General features: G+C 46.4%; 1 protein-coding gene across 2 annotated transcripts in view; it reads left to right on the forward strand.

The window, feature by feature from the left end:
• Positions 1-25,500, forward strand: part of ANO7 (anoctamin 7) — a 31,296-nt gene extending 5,796 nt beyond the window's left edge. The window contains exons 4-24 of one of the 2 annotated variants that reach the window (XM_075840575.1): positions 5,933-6,108; positions 6,820-6,927; positions 9,012-9,148; positions 11,569-11,626; positions 11,711-11,821; positions 12,112-12,277; positions 12,669-12,759; positions 12,851-12,947; positions 13,022-13,165; positions 13,410-13,547; positions 13,645-13,743; positions 14,112-14,214; positions 18,202-18,313; positions 18,641-18,695; positions 18,955-19,052; positions 19,446-19,582; positions 19,739-19,944; positions 20,030-20,172; positions 20,803-20,893; positions 21,610-21,769; positions 24,337-25,500. In XM_075840575.1, the coding sequence (XP_075696690.1) occupies positions 5,933-6,108; positions 6,820-6,927; positions 9,012-9,148; positions 11,569-11,626; positions 11,711-11,821; positions 12,112-12,277; positions 12,669-12,759; positions 12,851-12,947; positions 13,022-13,165; positions 13,410-13,547; positions 13,645-13,743; positions 14,112-14,214; positions 18,202-18,313; positions 18,641-18,695; positions 18,955-19,052; positions 19,446-19,582; positions 19,739-19,944; positions 20,030-20,172; positions 20,803-20,893; positions 21,610-21,769; positions 24,337-24,377 (2,471 nt within the window). In that variant the 3' untranslated portion in view covers positions 24,378-25,500. The remainder of the gene's footprint in view (positions 1-5,932; positions 6,109-6,819; positions 6,928-9,011; positions 9,149-11,568; positions 11,627-11,710; positions 11,822-12,111; positions 12,278-12,668; positions 12,760-12,850; positions 12,948-13,021; positions 13,166-13,409; positions 13,548-13,644; positions 13,744-14,111; positions 14,215-18,201; positions 18,314-18,640; positions 18,696-18,954; positions 19,053-19,445; positions 19,583-19,738; positions 19,945-20,029; positions 20,173-20,802; positions 20,894-21,609; positions 21,770-24,336) is intronic. The other variant, XM_075840577.1, reaches the window with a different exon arrangement.
• The last annotated feature ends 175 nt before the right edge of the window (positions 25,501-25,675 follow it).

The following is a 25,675-nucleotide window of genomic DNA, read 5'->3' on the forward strand; positions in this document are numbered from 1 at the left end:
GGTGAGGTTGATAGTGGTGCTGGTGAGGAGGTGGAGGAAGGGAAGGATATGGACACATCAGCATCCCTCAAAAGGGCCCTCGGCTCTTCATCAGACAGTGATAAAAACCAGGGGAAGGGCAAGGGGAAGGGGAAAAAGGTCATCTAATTCAATCACCCAGGATGGCGGCACCCACCCCGTTGACGCTGGCATCTATTAATGTCGCCAGCATTAAATCTGACAAGGCTAGATTTGCGGCCTTTGATTTTCTCGGCCGAATTGAGGCCGACATTTTATTTTTGCAAGAGACCAGGCTGACAGACTTGGCAGCCATACATAAAGCGAAAAAGGAGTGGAGGCGTGGACCATCTTATTGGTCTCTTGCGGCCGAGCCGGGTAGCGGGGTGGCGGTTCTTTTCACCGCATCGGTAGAATGCAGACGGGTTATTGAATTAGAAATGGGGAGGTGCCTGATCTTGGATGTCCTCATGAAGGGACAGGAGCTCAGGCTCATTAACATCTACGGTCCCCAAACCAGCTGGGACCGGAAAAGTCTCTTTATGAGGATCAAGCCCTATCTTTTTACGAGTCGGCAGGTGGTCTTTGGAGGGGACTTCAATGCTGCCACGAGGTCCCAAGATAGGGGAGGTTCCAGAGACAGGCTGACTTATGACTGTGTGGCCCTAAATAGGATAGCTAGTGAGGCTCGCCTGGTGGATGTCCACATCCGGCACACCCCAGGCCACGCGGGATTCACCTTTTATCGAGGTAGTTGTAGGTCTAGAATAGATAGGTTTTATTTAAAGGAGGATGCCATCTCTTCGGCAGTGTCCGTCGTTGAGGTGGAGTTCTCCGACCACTGTTTAATTTTATTTTCTCTGAATGTTGCAGAGACCCCCCGGATGGGAAGAGGCTTTTGGAGGCTCAATTCGTCTCTCTTGGAAGAAGCGGAGATAAGACGGTCCTTTGAGGATTTCTTTCAGAGCCAGGTACCATTACTGGATCTTTGTAGCAGTAAGTCGGAGTGGTGGGAGATGTTCAAAAAAAGGGTGGCGAGTTTCTTCCGCCAGCTCTCGAGCCTCAGGAGCCTGGACAGGTACCGCCTGTATCAGGGCCTGAGGAGGAAACTCGAGCATCTTGTCTCGACTGGAGGTGACCGCGAGGACATCTCCAGAGTGAAATCTTTGCTTAAGAGTTGCCAGTATGATAGACACGCATCTTTAGTTTTTGAGAGGGATTTTGGGAAGTACCGCTCGCCCGACCCCTACAAGAACTGCAAGATGTCAGTAAATAGTAAAGTGGTTTCAGGACTGATGGACAGTACAGGATCCCTGAAAAGGTCCAGATCAGGGATCTTGGAGGTCGTCAGATCCTTTTACTCGCACCTCTTGGGAAAGATGGATCTTGATCGGGATGCGATGTCGGCTTTCCTGGCTGAAACTGTCCCCGAACCAGGAGTAGACCCCTCTCTTGGTGCCTTGGCAGAGGCGATCAGGGAAGAGGAAGTGAGACTGGCGATTGAAGGGCTTGCCCTCAAGAAGTCGCCGGGTCCAGATGGCTTAACGTCTGAATTTTACAAGACCTTTAAGGAGATTTTAGTTCCCCTGTTGACTGAGGTGTTGAATGAGTGTCTTTCCTCGGGCACTTTGCCGAAGTCAATGAGGAGGTCGGCCCTGATCATCCTGTCAAAGGGTAAAGACCCATCGCACATTGAGAATTGGCGTCCCATAGCGCTACTCAATGTGGACAGAAAGGTTCTGGCAAAGGTGCTGTTTAATCGGCTGGTGAAATTTGCACCCCGGCTCCTTTCGGGGGCTCAGCATTGCTCTGTTCCAGGCCGCAGCACGTTTAGCGCTGTACTCGGTGTCCGAGAGGCAGTGGAGCAGAGTAGGGCGGGCCGTTGGAAGGGGTACTTGCTGTCCTTGGATCAGGCAAAAGCGTTTGATCGGGTTGATCACGAGTATCTCTGGTCGGTCCTTCTGAGGTATGGTCTGCCGGGGGGGTTTGTTGATTGGCTTAAGATCTTGTATGCAGGGGCAGAGAGTTTTCCGCTTGTGAACGGTTGGATTGGCCGCTCTTTTGAGGTTGGGTCTGGGGTTCGCCAGGGTTGCCCGCTGAGCCCGCTTTTATACGTGTTCGCGATTGACCCCTTCCTTAGGAGGGTAGATCGTGGACCGTTGGTGGGAGTCAGCATGGACTTGGCAGCCTCGGAAGCCACTCTGAGAGTGGTGGCGTATGCGGATGACGTCACCGTCTTTGTGTCCTCGAGAGGGGAGGCAGAGTGGGTGATGTCTGAAGTTGACCGCTACTCGGAGGCATCCGGGTCCATGATCAACCAGGATAAGTGTAAGAGTCTCTGTCTGGGAGGGGGAGATCCTACCTTTGATCTCTCGGACACTCTTCCAGGGCCTCAGGAGTTTGTAAAAATTCTCGGCATCGAATTTGGCCAGGGGGATTACCCCAAACAAAATTGGGACAGCAGGCTAAAGATCGCCGCTCAGAAGGTCGACCAGTGGAAGGGTTGGTCTTTGACCCTCAGAGAAAGGGTCAACTTGATCAAAACTTACCTGCTCCCTTTGTTAATCTATTTGGGCAGTGTCTGCATCTTGCCAGAACCTCTCTGGACTCGGGTCTACAGCTTGTTCTTCCAGATGTTATGGGGGAATAAGCTGAACCTAGTCAAGAGGGAGGTGACATACCGTACGAGGAGACTAGGGGGGTTGTGTATGGTCAACCCTGTGGTATTCCTGGTTAATACCTTTGTAAAGATCAACATGTCAAACCTCTGGCAAGAGAGGGCTCCTCCGTGGGTAGTCTCCTGCAGGGGGTGGTTTCGGCCTTTCTTCCAGGAATGGGAGACAGGAGGGCAAGTGAAGGACCTTCGCACGCCGCATGGGCATCTTCCGGCTTACGCTACCGTGGTTCTGAAAACAATTCGCCGGTGGGGTCTGGGGATGTGGGAGATCAGGACTCTGTCAAGGAGGCTCCTTGACAACAGGGTTCTGTTGACCCATTTCCAGAAGCCCCTGGCGCTCAGGGACTGCCCAAGTCGGGATCTGGAGGTTGGTTTGAGGGTTTTAAATTCTAGTAGGATCCCTTTAAAGTTTTGGGACTTGGCTTGGCGTTGCTTCCATGGGAAACTGTATGTGAGGGACAACTTGAAACACAGGAACCCTGAGGAAAGGGGTTGTCCCCGGGAGGAGTGTGGCGGCGTGCTGGAAAGCATGGAGCACTTCCTGCTTCATTGTCCCCTCAATACAGGGGTCTACAGCAGGGTGGGTGCCTCCATTGGTTGGCCTGGTCTGACCGGTCTCTCCTATGCGGAATGGGCCTATGGAACATTCAGACACCTGGGTGGTCGAGATCGGGGCACTTTATTCTTAGTCAGCTTAGCGGTCAGGTACGGCACGTGGAACGCACGGTGTTTTGTATCAACCAGACAAAAAACCCTCCCGGAGGAAGAGGTGGTGAGGAACATTCTCGGTGACCTGGGGAAGGTTCGTTCTTTGGAGTTCGAGAGACTGGGCACGAGTAGGGCCTCCATGCTTTGGAGGGGTTTCTCCTTCAGCGTGCCCTAGTCTAGTCGTCTCTATTCCTGGTGGGGGGCTAATGCTGTCACTGTAGCTTTTTGTTTTCTTTATAGTTGATGACGGATATAGGGCTTGCAGGTACCGAACCAGGGCCTTGTGGGTAGGATTTGTTAAGGATGTGTTATGTGTTATGTCAGGTAATGTATGCCATTGTACAGGCCGAGTCTTTACTTACTATATCTTGTAGAGTGTAGTATTTTTGTATAGATGTGAGGGGGTTAGGTGTTAGGTGGGGAGGGGGGAAAGGGGGGGAGGGGTGGTACAAATAATAAGAAAAAGCCGGGCCCGATCAAAGAGACATTGAAGGATGGACGATGGTGTCGGTCGGAGCTTAAAGGTACGGACTTTGGACTAGACATTGGTCTTGAATTGGGTATAATGTATATATTATATATATATGTATGTTCAGTATTGCTTTGTATATATTGTATATATTGGTTACTAATTGGTATTCATATTGCGGATTTGTGGTTAAGAAAAAGGGTGGAGGGAAAAAAAAAAAAAAAAAAAAAAAAATTTAAAAATGTAAAAAAAAAATAAAAAAATTCAAAATTATAAAAAAAAAAAAAAAAAAAAAAAAAAAAAAAATTACAAAAAAAAAAAAAAGGGGGGGTTATTTGCCAATTAGGCACATCTTCTGTTTTCTCATGTAGGAATTTCTCATTTTCCTTGGTTAATATAATTTGATGGGCACATGGACCGGTTAGGGTCTGTTTTTGGTTTTATTGTGGTTTAACAATTTTATTTATTTTTTAGACTGTTACTGATTTTGTTCTTTTGAGGCGTCTGGATTGATTTGTGACTATGAGTTTTGTGTATTTGTATTTATACTGATGGGAGTGACGTGTGGATGATGAGTGATGTGTGGATGATGAGAGTGATGTGTGGATGATGTGAGTTATAATACTACAGAAGACTGAGTGCTGGTAGGAATGTGATCTGGACCAGAGAGGAGGCGGCCGAGATTCATAATGTGTTTATAACTTGTTCATTTTGTGTTGGTTTATGACCCGTGTATTGTATGTGCGGATTTATGGCATGTGTATGTTTGTTAACATTTATTAAAAAGATGAGAAGTGGTACTGTGCAGTGTGTATATATACAGAATAATACAGATACTGAGAATTACACCCAGTATACAGGACTGGAGAAGTGGTACTGTGCAGTGTGTATATATACAGAATAATACAGATACTGAGAATTACACCCAGTATACAGGACAGGAGAAGTGGTACTGTGCAGTGTCCATATATACAGAATAATACAGATACTGAGAATTACCCCAGTATACAGGACAGGAGAAGTGGTACTGTGCAGTGTCCATATATACAGAATAATACAGATACTGAGAATTACACCCAGTATACAGGACAGGAGAAGTGGTACTGTGCAGTGTCCATATATACAGAGTAATACAGATACTGAGAATTACACTCAGTATACAGGACAGGAGAAGTGGTACTGTGCAGTGTATATATATATACAGAATAATACAGATACTGAGAATTACACCCAGTATACAGGACAGGAGAAGTGGTACTGTGCAGTGTATATATATATACAGAATAATACATATACTGAGAATTACACCCAGTATACAGGACAGGAGAAGTGGTACTATGCAGTGTATATATATACACAGAATAATACAGATACTGAGAGTTACACCCAGTATACAGGACAGGAGAAGTGGTACTGTGCAGTATATATATATATACAGAATAATACATATACTGAGAATTACACCCAGTATACAGGACAGGAGAAGTGGTACTGTGCAGTGTATATACAGAATAATACAGATACTGAGAATTACACCCAGTATACAGGACAGGAGAAGTGGTACTGTGCAGTGTATATATACGGAATAATACAGGTACTGAGAATTACACCCAGTATACAGGACAGGAGAAGTGGTACTGTACAGTGTATATATATACAGAATAATACAGATACTGAGAATTACACCCAGTATACAGGAAAGGAGAAGTGGTACTGTGCAGTGTGTATATATACAGAATAATACAGATACTGAGAATTACACCCAGTATACAGGAAAGGAGAAGTGGTACTGTGCAGTGTCCATATATACAGAATAATACAGATACTGAGAATTACACCCAGTATACAGGACAGGAGAAGTGGTACTGTGCAGTGTCCATATATACAGAATAATACAGATACTGAGAGTTACACCCAGTATACAGGACAGGAGAAGTGGTACTGTGCAGTGTATATATATACACAGGATAAAAATAAAATAAGATACAGGGAGAAGCCTTGAGAAGTTATACTGTGTACGCCATTATTACTATAGACACTGAGGCTTTTGTTCTTCCTGAGAATTTGTCGGCTCTTTTTAGACTTTGTCTTGGTTTGGGAGGAGAAAATTCCTTCCAAGAAGCACAAGACACAGAGCTCCACCAAGGGGTCTGAGCAGCGGGGACAGAGGGGCAGATCAAGGGGCAAAGCCGCCTACGAGAATTACCGAAGACGCTTCCACCGCAACCTACTGAAAGCCGGACTCCTGTGTGAGAAGGTGAGACGCCTGTAGCCCGGGTGTGAAGACTTTAAAAGTGTCACATGTGACGTCCCCAAGTTACCCCCATAGTAATGGGACACCCCGGTCTGTGACTGCCACGAGGTCTCGTTCTCACTGCGCAGATTTGATCCCTGTATTGTGTATCTGTTTATTTAAGCCAAAACCAGGAGCGAATCCCAAACAGAAATCCTGATTTTGGCCGTGTGCACAGTGTGAATGAGGCCCATGATGGACATCACTGTGCGGACATGACACGAAGATCCAGATAGCTGTAATAATATCCATATATCTAGTAATAGGGGAGTTATATATATATATATATATATACACACACACACACACACACACACACAGCTCATATATACACGCACACAGCTCATAAATATATATACACACACACACACACACACACAGCTCATATATATATATATACACACACACACGCACACAGCTCATATATATATATATACACACACACACACACACACACACACACGCACACAGCTCATATATATATATATATATATATACACACACACACACACACAGCTCATATATACACGCACACAGCTCATAAATATATATACACACACACACAGCTCATATATATATATACACACACACACACACACACACACACACACACACACACACAGCATTTATTACTATAGATGATATATGTAGTAACCATATATATTCATCCTATAGGAGCAGACCCTCAGCGAGCGAAGATCTCTGCACTACCTGAAGCTCAGCGCCCCCTGGGACGTCCTGGTGTACTACGCTGAGGAGCTGTGTATGAGGGCCCCGCTCCAGGTCTGGTCTATACATAGAAGCGGTCACATCCCGTATAGCCACATGACCATACATTATATTCTGTCCAGAGGCCTAACAAGTAAAACTTCCAATGAGGCCTCACTTAGCTACGAGCGCCATCTGTAGTGAACTAGGTCAGGAAAAGATGTGGTTATCGCCGTCTCCCACTCAATCCTCTCCCCACATTTATACCCTCTCTCTTTACCATTATCCACAGGGCTCAAGTGGAGGTAACCCCCCCCCCCCCCCATTTATTGGACCCAATAGCATATACTGTTACGGTCTTGGTGTATCCTAGTGGGGCCATTTAGATTACATAAGCACTGTGGTAGTGGATGTGGCCCCCTGAGCAGCAGAGCCCCCTGTCCTGGCAGTTATTCCCATGATCTAATAACCCAGACCAGAAATATTGTATAAAAGATGCAAACGTTAAAAAGTGCAGCACCAATTATAGCCACTAGATGGAGTGTGCGACGATAGGTTTATATAGGTCTATTACGCTATATACGTGTTCGAAGATGGACTTGTTTTTTTTAGCCGTGGCCCCTAAACTAATTTTTCAGGATCGTAAAATTGTGACCTCCATCTAGGGTAGGGGAACTCTGCTCCACTTCTCTACTTTATGGGAACTCTGCTCCACTTCTCTACTTTATGGGAACTCTGCTCCACTTCTCTACTTTATGGGAACTCTGCTCCACTTCTATACTTTATGGGAACTCTGCTCCACTTCTATACTTTATGGGAACTCTGCTCCACTTCTCTACTTTATGGGAACTCTGCTCCACTTCTATACTTTATGGGAACTCTGCTCCACTTCTCTACTTTATGGGAACTCTGCTCCACTTCTATACTTTATGGGAACTCTGCTCCACTTCTCTACTTTATGGGAACTCTGCTCCACTTCTATACTCTATGGGAACTCTGCTCCACTTCTATACTCTATGGGAACTCTGCTCCACTTCTATACTCTATGGGAACTCTGCTCCACTTCTATACTCTATGGGAACTCTGCTCCACTTCTATACTCGATGGGAACTCTGCTCCACTTCTATACTCTATGGGAACTCTGCTCCACTTCTATACTCTATGGGAACTCTGCTCCACTTCTATACTTTATGGGAACTCTGCTCCACTTCTATACTTTATGGGAACTCTGCTCCACTTCTATACTTTATGGGAACTCTGCTCCACTTCTATACTTTATGGGAACTCTGCTCCACTTCTATACTTTATGGGAACTCTGCTCCACTTCTATACTTTATGGGAACTCTGCTCCACTTCTATACTTTATGGGAACTCTGCTCCACTTCTATACTTTATGGGAACTCTGCTCCACTTCTATACTTTATGGGAACTCTGCTCCACTTCTATACTTTATGGGAACTCTGCTCCACTTCTATACTTTATGGGAACTCTGCTCCACTTCTATACTTTATGGGAACTCTGCTCCACTTCTATACTTTATGGGAACTCTGCTCCACTTCTATACTTTATGGGAACTCTGCTCCACTTCTATACTTTATGGGAACTCTGCTCCACTTCTATACTTTATGGGAACTCTGCTCCACTTCTATACTTTATGGGAACTCTGCTCCACTTCTATACTTTATGGGAACTCTGCTCCACTTCTATACTTTATGGGAACTCTGCTCCACTTCTATACTTTATGGGAACTCTGCTCCACTTCTATACTTTATGGGAACTCTGCTCCACTTCTATACTTTATGGGAACTCTGCTCCACTTCTATACTTTATGGGAACTCTGCTCCACTTCTATACTTTATGGGAACTCTGCTCCACTTCTATACTTTATGGGAACTCTGCTCCACTTCTATACTTTATGGGAACTCTGCTCCACTTCTATACTTTATGGGAACTCTGCTCCACTTCTATACTTTATGGGAACTCTGCTCCACTTCTATACTTTATGGGAACTCTGCTCCACTTCTATACTTTATGGGAACTCTGCTCCACTTCTATACTTTATGGGAACTCTGCTCCACTTCTATACTTTATGGGAACTCTGCTCCTTTCATTAACTATGAGGATTGAGGTTCCATCGTGTTTCTTGTGTTCTCCTTTAGGCTCAGCCAAATCCAGACAACAACACGTCTGACAGATTCCTCCAGAAGCTGCACCTTCCCAACCCCATGTATCAGTACGTCTCCAACAAACCGCTGGATTATTATACCTGCGCATTCCGCAAGTCCAAGCTGCAGAGGTGAGCGGGAACCCGACCCCTAATATATTCTATGGGTGACGTATGGAAGGTCTGACACCTACACTCCAGGGGTGGGAATCAAATTTTTAACAGATTCTCCATTTTGCTTAAAGAAAAACGTGCCGGGTATGGGGGGGGGGGAGGGTCACGGTGTATCGCGCCATGGAACGTTATTCTGATAATCAAATAAAACAATTACAGTATTCCAAATACACCCGGTGTTACAGTGGACTCTAAAATAAGAAACTTTCCAAACTTGTGTGGCTCCCTGTCCATAATGTTTAACTGGATTGCTAAACTATGTATATAATTACATAAGCGTACATACCTACCCTAAACTCGTATGAAACGCACCCATTATGTCTAGACCTATATGCACACATTTAGCCCATTTAGTTAGTCTAAGACCATGTGAGAGGGGCGGAGGACAATGTAACATGCGTAGTACACCGCAACAAATCTCCCGGTTAATGCACAGATACAGCTCCAGAACCAAGCGGAGTACATATATACAGCCCCAGAACAAAACTCAGTACATATATACAGCCCCAGAACAAAACTCAGTACATATATACAGCCCCAGAACCAAAAACCCAGTACATATATACAGCACCAAACTCAGTACACATATATACAGCCCCAGAACCAAGTTCAGTACATATATACAGCACCAGAACAAAGCTCATACATATATACAGCTGTAACATCCTATATTATACTCCAGAGCTGCACTCACTAATCTGCTGGTGGAGTCACTGTGTACATACATTACTTATCCTGTACTGATCCTGAGTTACATCCTGTATTATACTCCAGAGCTGCACTCACTATTCTGCTGGTGGAGTCACTGTGTACATACATTACTTATCCTGTACTGATCCTGAGTTACATCCTGTATTATACTCCAGAGCTGCACTCACTATTCTGCTGGTGGAGTCACTGTGTACATACATTACATTACTTATCCTGTACTGATCCTGAGTTACATCCTGTATTATACTCCAGAGCTGCACTCAGTATTCTGCTGGTGGAGTCACTGTGTACATACATTACATTACTTATCCTGTACTGATCCTGAGTTACCTCCGGTATTATACTCCAGAGCTGCACTCACTATTCTGCTGGTGGAGTCACTGTGTACATACATTACATTACTTATCCTGTACTGATCCCGAGTTACATCCTGTATTATACTCCAGAGCTGCACTCACTATTCTGCTGGAGGAGTCACTGTGTACATACATTACATTACTTATCCTGTACTGATCCGGAGTTATATCCTGTATTATACTCCAGAGCTGCACTCACTATTCTGCTGGTAGAGTCACTGTGTACATACATTACTTATCCTGTACTGATCCTGAGTTACATCCTGTATTATACTCCAGAGCTGCACTCACTATTCTGCTGGTGGAGTCACTGTGTACATACATTACTTATCCTGTACTGATCCTGAGTTATATCCTGTATTATACTCCAGAGCTGCACTCACTATTCTGCTGGTGGAGTCACTGTGTACATACATTATATTACTTATCCTGTACTGATCCTGAGTTACATCCTGTATTATACTCCAGAGCTGCACTCACTATTCTGCTGGTGGAGTCACTGTGTACATACATTATATTACTTATCCTGTACTGATCCTGAGTTACATCCTGTATTATACTCCAGAGCTGCACTCACTATTCTGCTGGTGGAGTCACTGTGTACATATATTACATTACTTATCCTGTACTGATCCTGAGTTACATCCTGTATTATACTCCAGAGCTGCGCTCACTATTCTGCTGGTGGAGTCACTGTGTACATACATGACATTACCTATCCTGTACTGATCCTGAGTTACATCCAGTATTATACTCCAGACCTGCACTCACTATTCTGCTGGTGGAGTCACTGTGTACATACATTACATTACTTATCCCGAGTTATATCCTGTATTATACTCCAGAGCTGCACTCACTATTCTGCTGGTGGAGTCACTGTGTACATACATTACATTACTTATCCTGTACTGATCCTGAGTTACATCCTGTATTATACTCCAGAGCTGCACTCACTATTCTGCTGGTGGAGTCACTGTGTACATACATTACATTACTTATCCTGTACTGATCCTGAGTTACATCCTGTATTATACTCCAGAGCTGCACTCACTATTCTGCTGGTGGAGTCACTGTGTACATACATTACATTACTTATCCTGTACTGATCCTGAGATACAGTGTGTACTACACTCCAGAGCTGCACTCACTATTCTGCTGGTGGAGTCACTGTGTACATACATTACATTACTTATCCTGTACTGATCCTGAGTTACATTCTGTATTATACTCCAGAGCTGCATTTTTTTGCACATTTGGCTCAAAATGTTAAGTCCTGTTACGAATAAATTTACTTGATTTTTTGGTTCTCAGGTTTTTGGGCAGCGAGTGTAGAGCCACGTATTTCACGAACACACAAAGAAGCCGGATTGTGAGTAGATATCTCTGCGGTGCAGGTGTCATTTAATAACTCTGTTGAACCCACTGATCACTATCCCCCTTTGTTCTGGCGCAGCTTTACGAGATCCTTTCATGCACGCTCTATGGGAAACGCAAGCATGCGGAGGTCGGCATTGAGCGGATGGTAAAGGAAGGTATATACACGGCAGCATTTCCCCCACATGAGGTGAGACGCGGAGTCTCCGCACCACCAATGAAGAACTATTGTGTCTGAATATTAGGAATAAGTCGTGGTGATGATATTCTACTGTTTTGTTTGTACAGTTTTGATGCAAACCTATGCGTCTCCATAGTAACAGACTTTATTTTTTATTTAGATGCTTAGGAGCATTTAAAAAATAAATAAATAAGGCTGTAAAGGTGGAGAGTGGACATACCCTTTAAGTAAACTTTCAACCTATGGCCACAACTTCCATAGCTTCCTAGTATAAATCCATTATCTTCTTCTCCTTACAGGGCCCTTACGAGCTGCCAGAGTACAAAGTGGCCCCAGAAAGCCTGAACCCCCGCCAGATCCTCTACCAGTACTGGTCCCGCTGGTCCCAGTGGTATAAGTATCAGCCCTTGGATCACATTCGGGAGTATTTTGGGGAGAAGGTGGCTATATACTTCGCCTGGCTTGGTACATCTCATATAATAACTTAAATATATATTTGAGTAGGTAGAGAACTCCCGTAATCCCCATTAGACTGCCAATTATTAATCTGTAATTTAACCTGTTGGGTGTAATGACATGGAGCTGAAACTGGGGGCAGCACACGCTAGAGTACACCACCGCCTGATACATACAACGTTCTCAGGTTGTGTATTCCTCAGATTTTGTTCCAGACCTGCAGATCTGTCAGTCATGATGAAGTGATGGGACGGTGACATTTTCCTAATAGTTGTGTCCAACGAGGACTATTGAGAACCCCGGCCAGAGTCTGCGAGGGAGGGCAGCTCCTCATGTTAGGGTCATCTCCAGTGATGACGGGGTGGTGTTCTGTATCATTGTCCTTCTCCTCGTCTTCCAGGGTTCTATACGGCTTGGTTGCTTCCAGCCGCGGTGATTGGGACGTGTGTCTTCATCTCCGGGGTTCTGACCATGGGTAGTAACACCGCAGCGTGAGTGTCGAGGACATTGACAAGTTTGTCTTGGACCCCACAGGTGATACAGAGGGAAGAGTAATAGAAAACTTCATGTTGTGCTCTACAGGCAGGAGATCTGTCAGAGTGAGAAGAAATACCTGATGTGTCCATTATGTGACACCTGTAAAAACTGGTACATCTCCGAGATCTGCCCCATGGCCAAGGTACGTCTCTTCTGGACGCTCGTAAACGCCATGGACGCCTTATGTTCGGCATGATATGTTCTTGCCTTTTTCAGGTGGGGTACCTGTTTGACCACCCCGGGACGGTGTTCTTCAGCATCTTCATGTCCTTCTGGGCAGTCACCTTCTTGGAGTACTGGAAGAGGAAAAATGCCACCTTGGCTCATCACTGGGATTGTATGGACTTCCAAGAAGATGAGGTGAAGATTCTCAGGGAAGGCACCAGAGAAGGGATAATTGACCCTCCATGTAGCTGACAGGTGGAGCCCTGGAGATATCTCTCACCACTGATCACTGTAGGGTTAGATGACTGATGCATAACATGAGATGGGCATGAAGGTCTTATGAAGGTTATGGTGGCACATACCCAAGGACCGTGACCAGCCTCATCGCATTGTTTTCCTTAGGGCTCACGTCTTTCTCATTTCTTTTCTTTTTAACAAGGAACGTCCTCGCCCAGAGTTTGCTGCGAGGGCTCCACAGATGGAGCAGAACCCAATTACTGGAGTCAAAGAACCGTATTTTCCTGAGCGGGATCGTCTGTCTCGAATCCTCACCGGTTCCATGGTGATTGTGATCATGGTGAGATTACATGGACTCAAGGACAACAAGCAGGTGGCCTCCGGTAGATATGGCCGCCTCTAGGTAAATGCTTGGCCTTCTTCTCTCCTCTTCACAGCTCTGTGTGGTCATGATCTTCTTGGTGTCGGTCATCATGTATCGGGGGATAGTCAGTATGATGATGTATCACACAGGAAACAGCATCCTCATGACACAGGTACGAGACACGGCAGAACCTGGGCAGAGCGGGGGACCCCACCAGATCTCTCAAGACACAGCTGTTATATACTGCCCCATTAATATGACTGTATAGTGCCCCATTGATACGAGTGGGATTGTATATGGCCCCATTAATATGAGTGGGACTGCGTATCGGCCCATTGATATGAGTGGGATTGTGTCTCGCCCCATTGATATGAGTGGGATTGTGTCTCGCCCCATTGATATGAGTGGGATTGTGTCTCGCCCCATTGATATGAGTGGGATTGCGTCTCGCCCCAGGATTGTATCTCTCCCCATTGATCAGGGTAAGGTTGAATATTACCCATCCTATTGTTGGTATTTTGCGGCTTTCTGTATTTCCAGGCTGGGAACATTGCAAATATCAGCAGCTCAATGGTGAATTTAGTCCTAATCCTTCTAATGAGTCAGGTCTACACCTCACTGGCCGAGAAGCTGACCCGCTGGGGTGAGTAGTATAAATATATATATAGTACACAACCATGTGGTAGACGACGGGGGGAGTAGTCTACACGTGGTAGACGACGGGGGGAGTAGTCTACACGTGGTAGACGACGGGGGGAATAGTCTACACGTGGTAGACGACGGGGGGAGTAGTCTACACGTGGTAGACGACGGGGGGAGTAGTCTACACGTGGTAGACGACGGGGGGAGTAGTCTACACGTGGTAGATGATGGGGGGAGTAGTCTACATGTGGTAGGATCTTGTAGTATTGCTGTGAATGACAGTTCTCAGCAGGGCAGTATTTTCTCTTTATGACATTGACAGCAGGAATAGAACACGTTCTCACGTCAGTCCCGCACCACAGGAGCTTACACTCAATAACCCCGCAAATATCATTCTGAACGGAGGACAGAAGTTGGAGAACATTCTAGTACTTGCAGTGCCACAAGTTGTCCGCCTTCCTGTAAAGTGACAGTTAAACATGAGAACTGCGGCTGCCACGTCCATTACACGTGCGTGTGATATGTAACAGCGCGGTGTCACCTTCATGTAACCAGATGTCAGTCCTGCTGTCCCTGCGTCATCGTGACCCCCCCCCCGCGTCATCGTGACACCCCCCCCCCCCGCGTCATCGTGACCCCCCCCCCACGTCATCGTGACCCCCCCCGCGCGTCATCGTGACCCCCCCCCACGTCTTCGTGACCCCCCCCCCGCGCGTCATCGTGACCCCCCCCCCCTCCACGTCCCCCCGGAAATATGGACGAAATGGTAGAGAATACAAAGAAATTACATTCTAACTATAAATATACAAAACATTGACAGTCTATAGGGGGCGCTACATACTATGGATGTGTAGAGGGACTGACAGTCCTGTAGGGGGAGCTACATACTATGGATGTGCAGTAAGAGGTGGATAGTCCTATAGGGGGCGCTACATCCTATATATGTGCAGTAAGAGGCTGACAGTCCTGTAGGGGGCGCTACATACTATGTATAGGGACAGGCTGACAGTCCTGTAGGGGGTGCTACATACTACATATAGTGAGAGGCTGACAGTCCTGTAGGGGGCGCTACATACTACGTATAGGGAGAGGCTGACAGTCCTGTAGGGGGCGCTACATACTACGTATAGTGAGAGGCTGACAGTCCTGTAGGGGGCGCTACATACTACGTATAGTGAGAGGCTGACAGTCCTGTAGGGGGCGCTACATACTACGTATAGTGAGAGGCTGACAGTCCTGTAGGAGGTGCTACATACTACATATAGTGAGAGGCTGACAGTCCTGTAGGGGGCGCTACATACTACATATAGTGAGAGGCTGACAGTCCTGTAGGGGGCGCTACATACTACATATAGTGAGAGGCTGACAGTCCTGTAGGGGGCGCTACATACTACATATAGTGAGAGGCTGACAGTCCTGTAGGGGGCGCTACATACTACATATAGTGAGAGGCTGACAGTCCTGTAGGGGGCGCTACATACTACATATAGTGAGAGGCTGACAGTCCTGTAGGGGGCGCTACATACTACGTATAGGGACAGGCTGACAGTCCTGTAGGGGGCGCTACATACTACGTATAGTGAGAGGCTGACAGTCCTGTAGGGGGCGCTACATACTACGTATAGTGAGAGGCTGACAGTCCTGTAGGGGGCGCTACATACTACGTATAGTGAGAGGCTGACAGTCCTGTAGGGGGCGCTACATACTACCTATCGTGAGAGGCTGACAGTCCTGTAGGGGGCGCTACATACTACCTATCGTGAGAGGCTGACAGTCCTGTAGGGGGCGCTACATACTACGTATAGTGAGAGGCTGACAGTCCTGTAGGGCGCACTACATACTATGTATAGGGAGAGGCTGACAGTCCTGTAGGGCGCACTACATACTATGTATAGGGAGAGGCTGACAGTCCTGTAGGGGGCGCTACATACTACCTATCGTGAGAGGCTGACAGTCCTGTAGGGGGCGCTACATACTATGTATAGGGAGAGGCTGACAGTCCTGTAGGGGGCGCTACATACTACATATAGTGAGAGGCTGACAGTCCTGTAGGGGGCGCTACATACTACCTATCGTGAGAGGCTGACAGTCCTGTAGGGGGCGCTACATACTATGTATAGGGAGAGGCTGACAGTCCTGTAGGGGGCGCTACATACTACCTATCGTGAGAGGCTGACAGTCCTGTAGGGGGCGCTACATACTATGTATAGGGAGAGGCTGACAGTCCTGTAGGGGGCGCTACATACTATGTATAGGGAGAGGCTGACAGTCCTGTAGGGGGCGCTACATACTGTGTATAGGGAGAGGCTGACAGTCCTGTAGGGGGCGCTACATACTATGTATAGGGAGAGGCTGACAGTCCTGTAGGGGGCGCTACATACTATGTATAGGGACAGGCTGACAGTCCTGTAGGGGGCGCTACATACTATGTATAGGGAGAGGCTGACAGTCCTGTAGGGGGCGCTACATACTATGTATAGGGACAGGCTGACAGTCCTGTAGGGGGCGCTATATACTATGGATGTGCAGTGAGGATCCTAATGTAGAACATAATTCATCCACTGCAGAGATGACAGCTGCCGGGAATGTGAGCAGTCACTACCTGTATGTATATATATATATATATATATCTGTGCTCTGTGGGGACCCGGCCCTCCTCCTGCAGCACTTTACATGCGGCTCTTCAGACACTCCACTAAATTCTTTACATCTATGAAAACTACAGAGAAAGTTACAAACCCCAAACATGTCGCCCCAATCTTCATTATTAGCGGTGACATCTGCGACATATAAAACGGCCGCTCCAGTAAATACTGTACAATGAGAAGTCATGCCACTTTTTAGACTTTTCGTTTTTTCAATTCCACCCCTTTTTCACAATCTCTGCTTGCTGTCAGATTTGTGCTTCTGGTGTGTTTAGCTCCCGTAGTCTACACTGATACACTGTAACACACTCTCAGCTGTGTGAGCAGGACTAGGACTGGATTTTAGTCTCACAGATCTTGGTAATGGTGAGAAATTCCAATACAAAGTCCATTAGAAAGCTACAAAACTTTCCATCACACGATCATGACACTTATTATCTGCACCGGCCCTTTAATGCTGCAAAATGAGCAAATACAGAAATTCCCCATAAAAAGAGATTCACCTTTTTTTTAGTATTCCGTGAACGTCCACGAGAAGAGCCGCAAGACGAGCAGCAGGTCAAACACCGGGCCCGGGACACGTCACACTAATCAGTAAACCTGCCGGAATAGAGATCACACATCCACCTGATTAAAGGGGAACTCCACCCTCTATGTGGTTTACCACATCACACTCCTGAGATACATCATGTCCAATACTCCAGTCACATCCAGAGCTGCAATCACAATTCTCATGGTTTCCCTGTACCTCTCACTGCTTCGCCCTGCTGGTTCAGTGTCTGCTGTGGTGCATTGTGGGCGATGTAGTCTTTACACCAGGCACTGCACAGATGTCTGAAGTAGAAAACACTACATCTCTCATAATGTTATGGTGCATTATGGGATTAGGCTTCGTGCTCATATTTCCGACCTGTAATTCCTGGCACGGCCGGCTGCGGACAGCCGGATGCTTTTACGGTCTTTGCTCCCATTATAAAGTATAGGAGCACGGGCCGTAAAATGAAAAAATAGGACATGTCCTATTTTTTTGGGCAGGTTTCCACGGCACGGACACCCGAACCGTAGAGATACGGGAACGTCCGCCATAGAAATGAATGGGCCGTAATTACGGGCGAGTCTACCGTTGTGTGCATGGGGCCTTACAGATTGGTGGGGGGGTTTTCAAGTTCCAACCTGCCGAATTTTGGATGCAGCTCTGGATATGACTGGAGTATAACACATGATGATCAGGCTAAGTAAAGCAGAGGGTGTAGCAGGGTTTGTGACATTCTCTGCAGCTTGTGTGGTGTATGGAGGAGGCCGGTGCAGTGATATATTGACCAGTGTGATTTTCCTTCTCGCAGAGATGCATCGCACTCAGTCCTTACACGAAGACGCCTTCACCTTCAAAGTTTTCATCTTCCAGTTTGTGAATTTCTACTCGTCCCCGTTCTACGTGGCTTTCTTCAAGGGCAGGTGAGGGGGAAATAACCCCTGGAGGGGGCAGCCTGGGGCAGTACATTATACGAGTCCTGGAGGATTCTGGGTATTACTGATGTACCGGAGCTGATCCAGTTATTCTAGTTCTCAGGCCTGTGCTGGATGGAGCTCTAGAACAAGCGGGGATCGCAGCAGTGCTGTAAAGCGGTGCTCTCCAACTTGTGCAAAACTACAACTCCCAGCATGCTCTGACTACACCCGGTTTAGGGCTGCATTGTGTGAATGGGATTTTCAAAATCATTTCAATGTAACATAAAATAGTAACGTGTCAGCCGATCCCTGAGACGTCTGTGTGTTCTTCAGATTTGTGGGATATCCCGGAGAGTACGGAAAACTGATGGGCATGAGGAACGAAGACGTGAGTAGAGCGGGAACCAGACCTTCATTTCTTTGTATTTCGTACATGTTACAGGATGTCTAACCCTTCTGGGACGCTGCACAGATTACAGGGACGGATCTGCTCTATTTCCAGTAATAGCGCCCCTACTGTCTGTGGTTGTGTCTGGTAGTGCAGCTTATTCACTTGAATACCAACCTCATAGAGCTATTATATTTCATGTCGGGCTGATGAATATGACCGGTGGAGTCGCCCTTTAATCGTCTTTGTCTTGTGGCAGTGCGGTCCTGGCGGATGTCTGATAGAACTCGCTCAGCAGCTGTTCATTATAATGGTTGGGAAGCAGATTGTCAGCAACGTGCAGGAATTCCTTGTACCGTAAGTTTTCTTAATGTTTTTGGCGCCGGCAGCGATTGGCGAGGTCTCCGCAATCATCCGCCCCCGGCGTCAGACTGATCTTTTCCTGCCTCCCTCTTACGTTAATCATTTCTACCTGTAAACATGAAGATCTGGGGTTTTCCTCTGTCGAGTCACTCACAGGGCCTGTCCCATCAGAATAATAGGTAATGGATAACGGAAATGTAATAAAACATGGCGCCAATCATCACAATACATGACCGCGCCAACTTCTCGAGAGCCGATCTTTTTAAGGTCCGGAGCCACAAGTATTCTACAAAATCTGCCGTGAACCGTCCCCTGATCCTGTACTGCCGCGATGGTCAAATTATATAGTCACCCCCTCCCCCACACCCTTATTATATCTCTGAACAGAAAAGTGAAGTCCTGGCGACAGCGGAGACAAATGGCTAAGGTGCGAGGTACCCAGATCCTGGAAGAACCTCAGCGCTGGGAAGAGGATTACGAGCTGATAGAATGTGAGGGTCTCTTCGAGGAGTACCTGGAGATGGGTAAGTAATGGGTCAAGCGATGGTGGAGTTGGCATCTGTGTAGATAACCATGACACGACTGGCGCCAGTGTCCATACTGATCGTTGTATGTCGTGGGCTGGTGACGGCGCTCGTTGTATGGAGTCTGTGCGGTTTATGGATATTTCTATGTCTCAGTCATACAGTTTGGTTTTATCACCATTTTCGTGGCTGCCTTCCCACTGGCTCCTCTCTTCGCTCTGCTCAATAACTGGGTTGAGATTCGTCTGGATGCCCAGAAGTTTGTGTGTGAATACCGGCGTCCGGTGGCAGAGAGGGCACAGCATATAGGAGTCTGGTTTCTGATTCTAGAAGCTTTGGCTCAGCTTTCTGTCATAGTCAATGTAAGTTAGCGGTGCCTGGCGCATAGATACGTGTGACGTCAGGTCGCCTTCATCTGGAGAACCGCTCTCCCTTTCTTCTTTGCAGGCTTTTCTCATTGCCTTCACCTCAGATTTTCTCCCACGTCTCCTCTACCAGTATGAGTACGACAGTCACCTGGAAGGATTCCTAAATTTCAGTTTGTCCTACTCCCCACACAGCTACGTTTCAGCAAACCACACCTTGTGCAGGTGAGACTGGCCGGTGCGTGACATCTGGACGACTCTTTGAAGGAAGTACAGAGAAGAAGCCATCTTTCTTCTCTTTCTTTCTTTTCTTTCTTCTCTTTCTTTCTTCTCTTTCTTTCTTTCTTTCTTTCTTTCTTTCTTCTCTTTTTTTCTTCTCTTTCTTTCTTTTCTTTCTTCTCTTTCTTTTCTTTCTTTTCTTTCTTTCTTCTCTTTCTTTCTTCTCTTTCTTTTCTCTCTTTCTTCTCTTTCTTTTCTTTCTTTCTTCTCTTTCTTTCTTTCTTCTCTTTCTTCTCTTTCTTTTCTTTCTTTTCTTTCTTTCTTCTCTTTCTTTCTTCTCTTTCTTTCTTCTCTTTCTTTCTTCTCTTTCTTTTCTCTCTTTCTTCTCTTTCTTTTCTTTCTTTCTTCTCTTTCTTTCTTTCTTTTTCTTTCTTCTCTTTTTTTTCTCTCTTTCTTTCTTTCTTTCTTTCTTCTCTCTCTCTTTCTTTCTTCTCTTTCTTTCTTTCTTTTTTTTTCCTCTCTTTCTTTCTTCTCTTTCTTTCTTCTCTTTCTTTCTTTCTTCTCTTTCTTTCCTTCCTACCTTCCTGGCTTGCATAACGAGATAGACTGTTCCGCTTTCTAATCTTTATTCTGCAGGTACAAAGCTTTCCGGGATGAAGATGGGAAATTCACTCTCTTCTACTGGAAGCTCCTCGCTGTGAGGCTCGGATTCATCATTGCGTTTGAGGTAAGACGCCATTACTAGTGATCTCCAAGTCAGGGTCCGATACTTGATTCATGTTTGGAGGATGGGCCAGGCACCAGCTATAGGCATTAAGCCTGATTCACATGAACGATTGGATGTGAAAAATGGCTGTATTTCATGTCTCAGTTGCTCTCGTGTGGGTCCCGTTTTCACGGATTCCCATAGACTTGCGTCTATGGAGGGATCCGTGAAAACGGAAGGAAATAGGACATGTTCTACTTGTCAATGTACCCTTCACGCGGTCCGATAAAACAACAACCGTGTGAACGGGCCTATTGAAATAAACGCATTCATGTGACGGCCGTCTGAATTCCGCCTTCGTAGACCATAAGCAACTGATCTCACGAAATGGCAATCAGTTCAGTTGTATTGTTTTAGATTCGGGGGAAATTCAATTCTAAGATTTACCCCTCGCTTTCCATCCAGGTCCTCTCCCCTCCCCCTGGTTGAACTTGTAACAATGCAGCAACATAGCAATGTAACTATGTAATAATGTATCTATGTAGAAAAGTAACTATGTAGCTGGTGCCATTATTGACCTGGTGCTGAAGCTTTTTCTCTCTGCTCCAAGTTGTAAGAACATGAACTTGTTTGTGCCGGTGATCTTCATGTGTATAAGAAAGATCTTTGAGAGTCTGCGACGTCCGACCTCCATCTTGTATCTGAGGCTCCAGTTTTGTCCCCTGTTCGTCCTCTAGCACGTGGTTTTCTTCAGTCTCCGTTGTATAGATTGGATGGTCCCAGATATTCCAGAGTCGGTGGAGATTAAAGTGAAGAGAGAGCGGTACTTAGCTAAGCAGGCGCTGGCGGACAACCAGGAGGTACTACTGACGGTGAGTCCGTCCTCCAGCTCTCCAGGTCAGTCAGCGGCACAATGTGTGTTGGTGTTGTGCAGTTAAGTAGTGCCTTGAGTCTGTGCTGTGGCGAAGGCGGTTGTTTCACTGTTTTGTTCCATGGTGTTGTGGTTGTGGCACTTGTGTTGTGGTTGTGGCACTCGTTTTGTGGTTGTATCACTGTTGTGTTGTGGTTGTATCACTGTTGTGTTGTGGTTGTATCACTGTTGTGGTTGTGGCACTGGTGTTGTGGTTGTATCACTGTTGTGTTGTGGTTGTATCACTGTTGTGTTGTGGTTGTGACACTTGTGTTGTGGTTGTGACACTTGTGTTGTGGTTGTATCACTGTTGTGTTGTGGTTGTGACACTATGTTGTGGTGTTGTGTTGGCTGTTGTATAGGACTGAATCTCTTCTCTACATCTGAGAGGGGGTTGGATCCGTCTCTTGGGAACCTTCCTTTATGGATTTCCGTTTCTTTGGCCCTCAGATAACACGTCCAGAATCTGTACCCCATAATTGTAAATCTTTCATTAAGGGGGTAAAACTAGACGTGTTGACCCGGAATTCACAAAAGAGACGTCACTGATCGTGGCCGCTGTTTATGGAGGGGAAATGTAACACTGAGAAAAGACGGACGTACTGAACGCCGGCCCCACGCGGGGACTACAACCCCGAGCAGATCCTTCATAAGGACGCTGCAAACTCAAATATGTTTTCTTTTATTTATTTTTGTTTTTGCTAATTCAGAAAGATTTTGAGGACATTTTTTAAATATTGTTACGGCGCCACTTTCGTGAATTCTGCCATTTGTGATCCTTAAAGGGCTCGTCCAGTTTTATATAAAGAAATTTGAATAGTTGTACAATGAAAAGTTCTGCAATAGACTTTGGGGCAGATTTACTAATGTTAACATCCAGACCGCGCAAACTTAGCACCGGTGGTCAGAAAATGCGCCAAATTTATTAGTGACGCACGCTTTATGATAAATTTGGCGCATCTTGCTTGACAATTTTCTATTCCTTTTAGTCCCTCTTGATTGTCTTAGTTTATGCCAGTTTTCTGTGCCAAAACTCATGTTGGCACATTTAAGCCATGCCCCCTTTCTACTAGACTACGCCCCGTTTTTGTCAAAGCCACGCCCCCTTATTGGACAAGGCATAAAAAGTGTCTAAAACTGTTAATAAAAACGTGCCAGGCGGCCTGTGCCCAAGAATTCTGTTGCATTTTGAATGGTAAAACAGCCCCAATGTTTCAATCTCTCATCATTTTTAAGATCTCTGCTTGCTGTCAGTGAATGGGAACACTCTTGTTTACATTCAGAGGTTGAAAATCCGTCCTGACCTAATAATACTCCCAGCTGATGGTTTGTTACAATGTAAAGAATCTCTGATCGCTAAACCCAGCAGCAACACACAAATTCCAGCGCTGTAAGGCCTCATTTCGGATCACCGAGCGCTGGGTCCAAGGGGCAATTATTCCTTTAAGGATCTCCGTCACTGGCTAGAAATCTAGAAGCCGTTGCGATTATTTGGGGTTGGATCCAGAACTTTCTGGGATTCTCGCAGTTTGCTGCTTTCATAGACACTTTTAGGACACAGATTAACATAAATTAAATGTGGAGGGACAATGGGGGCTGTGAGGGGCTGTGAGGGGCTCGGGAGCAGACAGGAATGCTGAGCGCAGCATCGCCCCATGTGCTATTATCCCGCTAATCCTATTCTCACCCCTGAGCCGAGAATCTGCCGCGGTTTTATTCCTGCACTTGAGGTGTTCGATTTTTCTGGGCTCCTCTCGCCGGCTGTGGGGCCACATTGTGCGCCGGGCACTTTGCACTCTGACTCCTCTTTTGTTCTGGGAGAATTTAAACATTCACTTTCCAAATCCTATAATGGAAGCGCATTCCTGCCCCCCCCCAGCACATTCCTAGTCTAATGTCGGGCGGGGGGGGTCTCGTGTCCCAGCCGTTCAGGTGCGCAATTCAGGAGAGAGCGACGGGATCCGGATATTGTCACGTAAACTCACTACGACCGTACACCGCGGTAGACACGGCCGGCGCAATGTTACGGCTTCAGAAGTGAAAACCCATATGTCCGCCATTACAGCTCTCATAGGGGTTGTCACCCAGCTTTCCAAGACTCCTGAATGGTGAATCTGTCATATACACCAGCTCTGAACTAAGCCGACTTGGGCGGTGTAATGGCGGATGTATTCGTAGTCACCCAGCTTTCCCAGAATCAGATATAAGCAGGAAACGTCTGGATAGAAGGGGAGACTCCAGGACGGCCGTTTACAGCAGGTTGTGTAATTTGGGGGAGATTTGGTTGTCGCTTGTGTCTCCGTTGTTCAGGATAGACTCTCTTCCGATTTGTGTCATTGATTCGCAGGTCGTTACGTTGCGTTGGATGAATCTATTTCACAGCTTTCAGATAAATTTTTGGCAAATTGAGAAAAAAAAAGGGAAATAATTCACCCGCTGTGTTCTATGGGCCGGAGAATCTGTGAATTGGGGGAGGGGATTCGCTTGTCTCCAGCCGTGTCGCTGGACGCCAGTGTCATCCTTTACCAGTCATTTCTGTTTTTCTTCCTGGCAGCAAGTTGTGTTTCACCCTGCGGCCTGAACGACAGCGTCTGAGATCCTGTGATCGCCGAGTCGTCTGCGGCGGCTTTAATGGTTGGTCCCCCCCCCCGGCTGCAGAAGTCCAATGGCGAGATAATGTTGCGCCGTAGAGGAGGAGTCATCGGTCCATCTGGAGCTGCGTCAACACCGCGGATAAGTCTCCCCTCCACCGCACGGGACGACGTCTCCGTCTTATCTTCCAATGACTGAAGATGAACACACAGAAGCCTCCACGCCACACCGCGACTTCTACTAAGCACACACCCAAAGCACCAACAGACGTTACACGTTTGCATCCGACAACATCGTTATTTTTGTGGCAGCTTCAAAATTTGTCTTGACAAAACGACAAAAATAATTTTACAAAAATCCAGCCTATTGGCACAAGAAGGGGGCGCTCTAGAGCTAAAGTAAATCCCCCCTTCAGGTTTCCATCAATACATGGTCCTAGTGCTCCACCCCCAAGCAGCTATTACGAATCGGAGGAGCGGTTCAGCACTAGCCCCTCCCCATTCCCGGGCCTCATTGAATGTCTGATCCCCTGCCCCATCACCCACCCACGTCTGTATGTAGATTTACGGCATTAGAGGGTGGGGGGGCTCATCTGTGGGGGGTCGGGGATGAGGTCTCCGCTCTGTGTCATGAATGCTGTGATTGATATTTGAGGGGGTGGGCCGCACATTTACAGGGGTCAGTATGGGGAATAGTTACTGACCGCCATTCTGCGGACTCCCACCATGAAGGGGGTTGTTCCCCGAGTCCATCCTGTGGCAGGGGTCCCATAATTCTTAGGCTGGAGCCGGGATCGTTATATATCGGGGGCCACAATGAACATTTATATAATAGATTGTAGATTTCTAACATGACGTTCCATATTCTGCTGACATCCGCGCGTCACCTGACTGCAGCGCCCGGCACGGATTGGTGGAAGAGGCCTGTGACGTCAGATTCTGCTGTATCCGCCCCCCCGGCATGATGAATATAGTCCGTGTATTATATATGGGGGGGTCTCTTACTGATGTATCTTGTATTTCACATCTTCTCCCAAAGGGAAGAAATTAGCACAAATTTATAGATATCTGATTTTTGGAACGACTTGATGGAAACAATGAATTAATTAAATATTTATTTCAGATTTTCTCTCTTTTTGGCGGATTTTTTTTCAATGTGTTTGTGTGATGTCATTGTTACAAAAAAAACAAGCCGATAAAAAGGCAGGAAAAGCTCCAAGTGTGAACAGAACGAACGTCATGTGAGGTCAGGACTGTCACCTGGCGGAGGTGCTGCATACACCGCACGAGCCCTCTGACCCC

This window comes from Rhinoderma darwinii, chromosome 10 (assembly GCF_050947455.1).
Source record: "Rhinoderma darwinii isolate aRhiDar2 chromosome 10, aRhiDar2.hap1, whole genome shotgun sequence".
Taxonomy (NCBI): domain Eukaryota; kingdom Metazoa; phylum Chordata; class Amphibia; order Anura; family Rhinodermatidae; genus Rhinoderma; species Rhinoderma darwinii.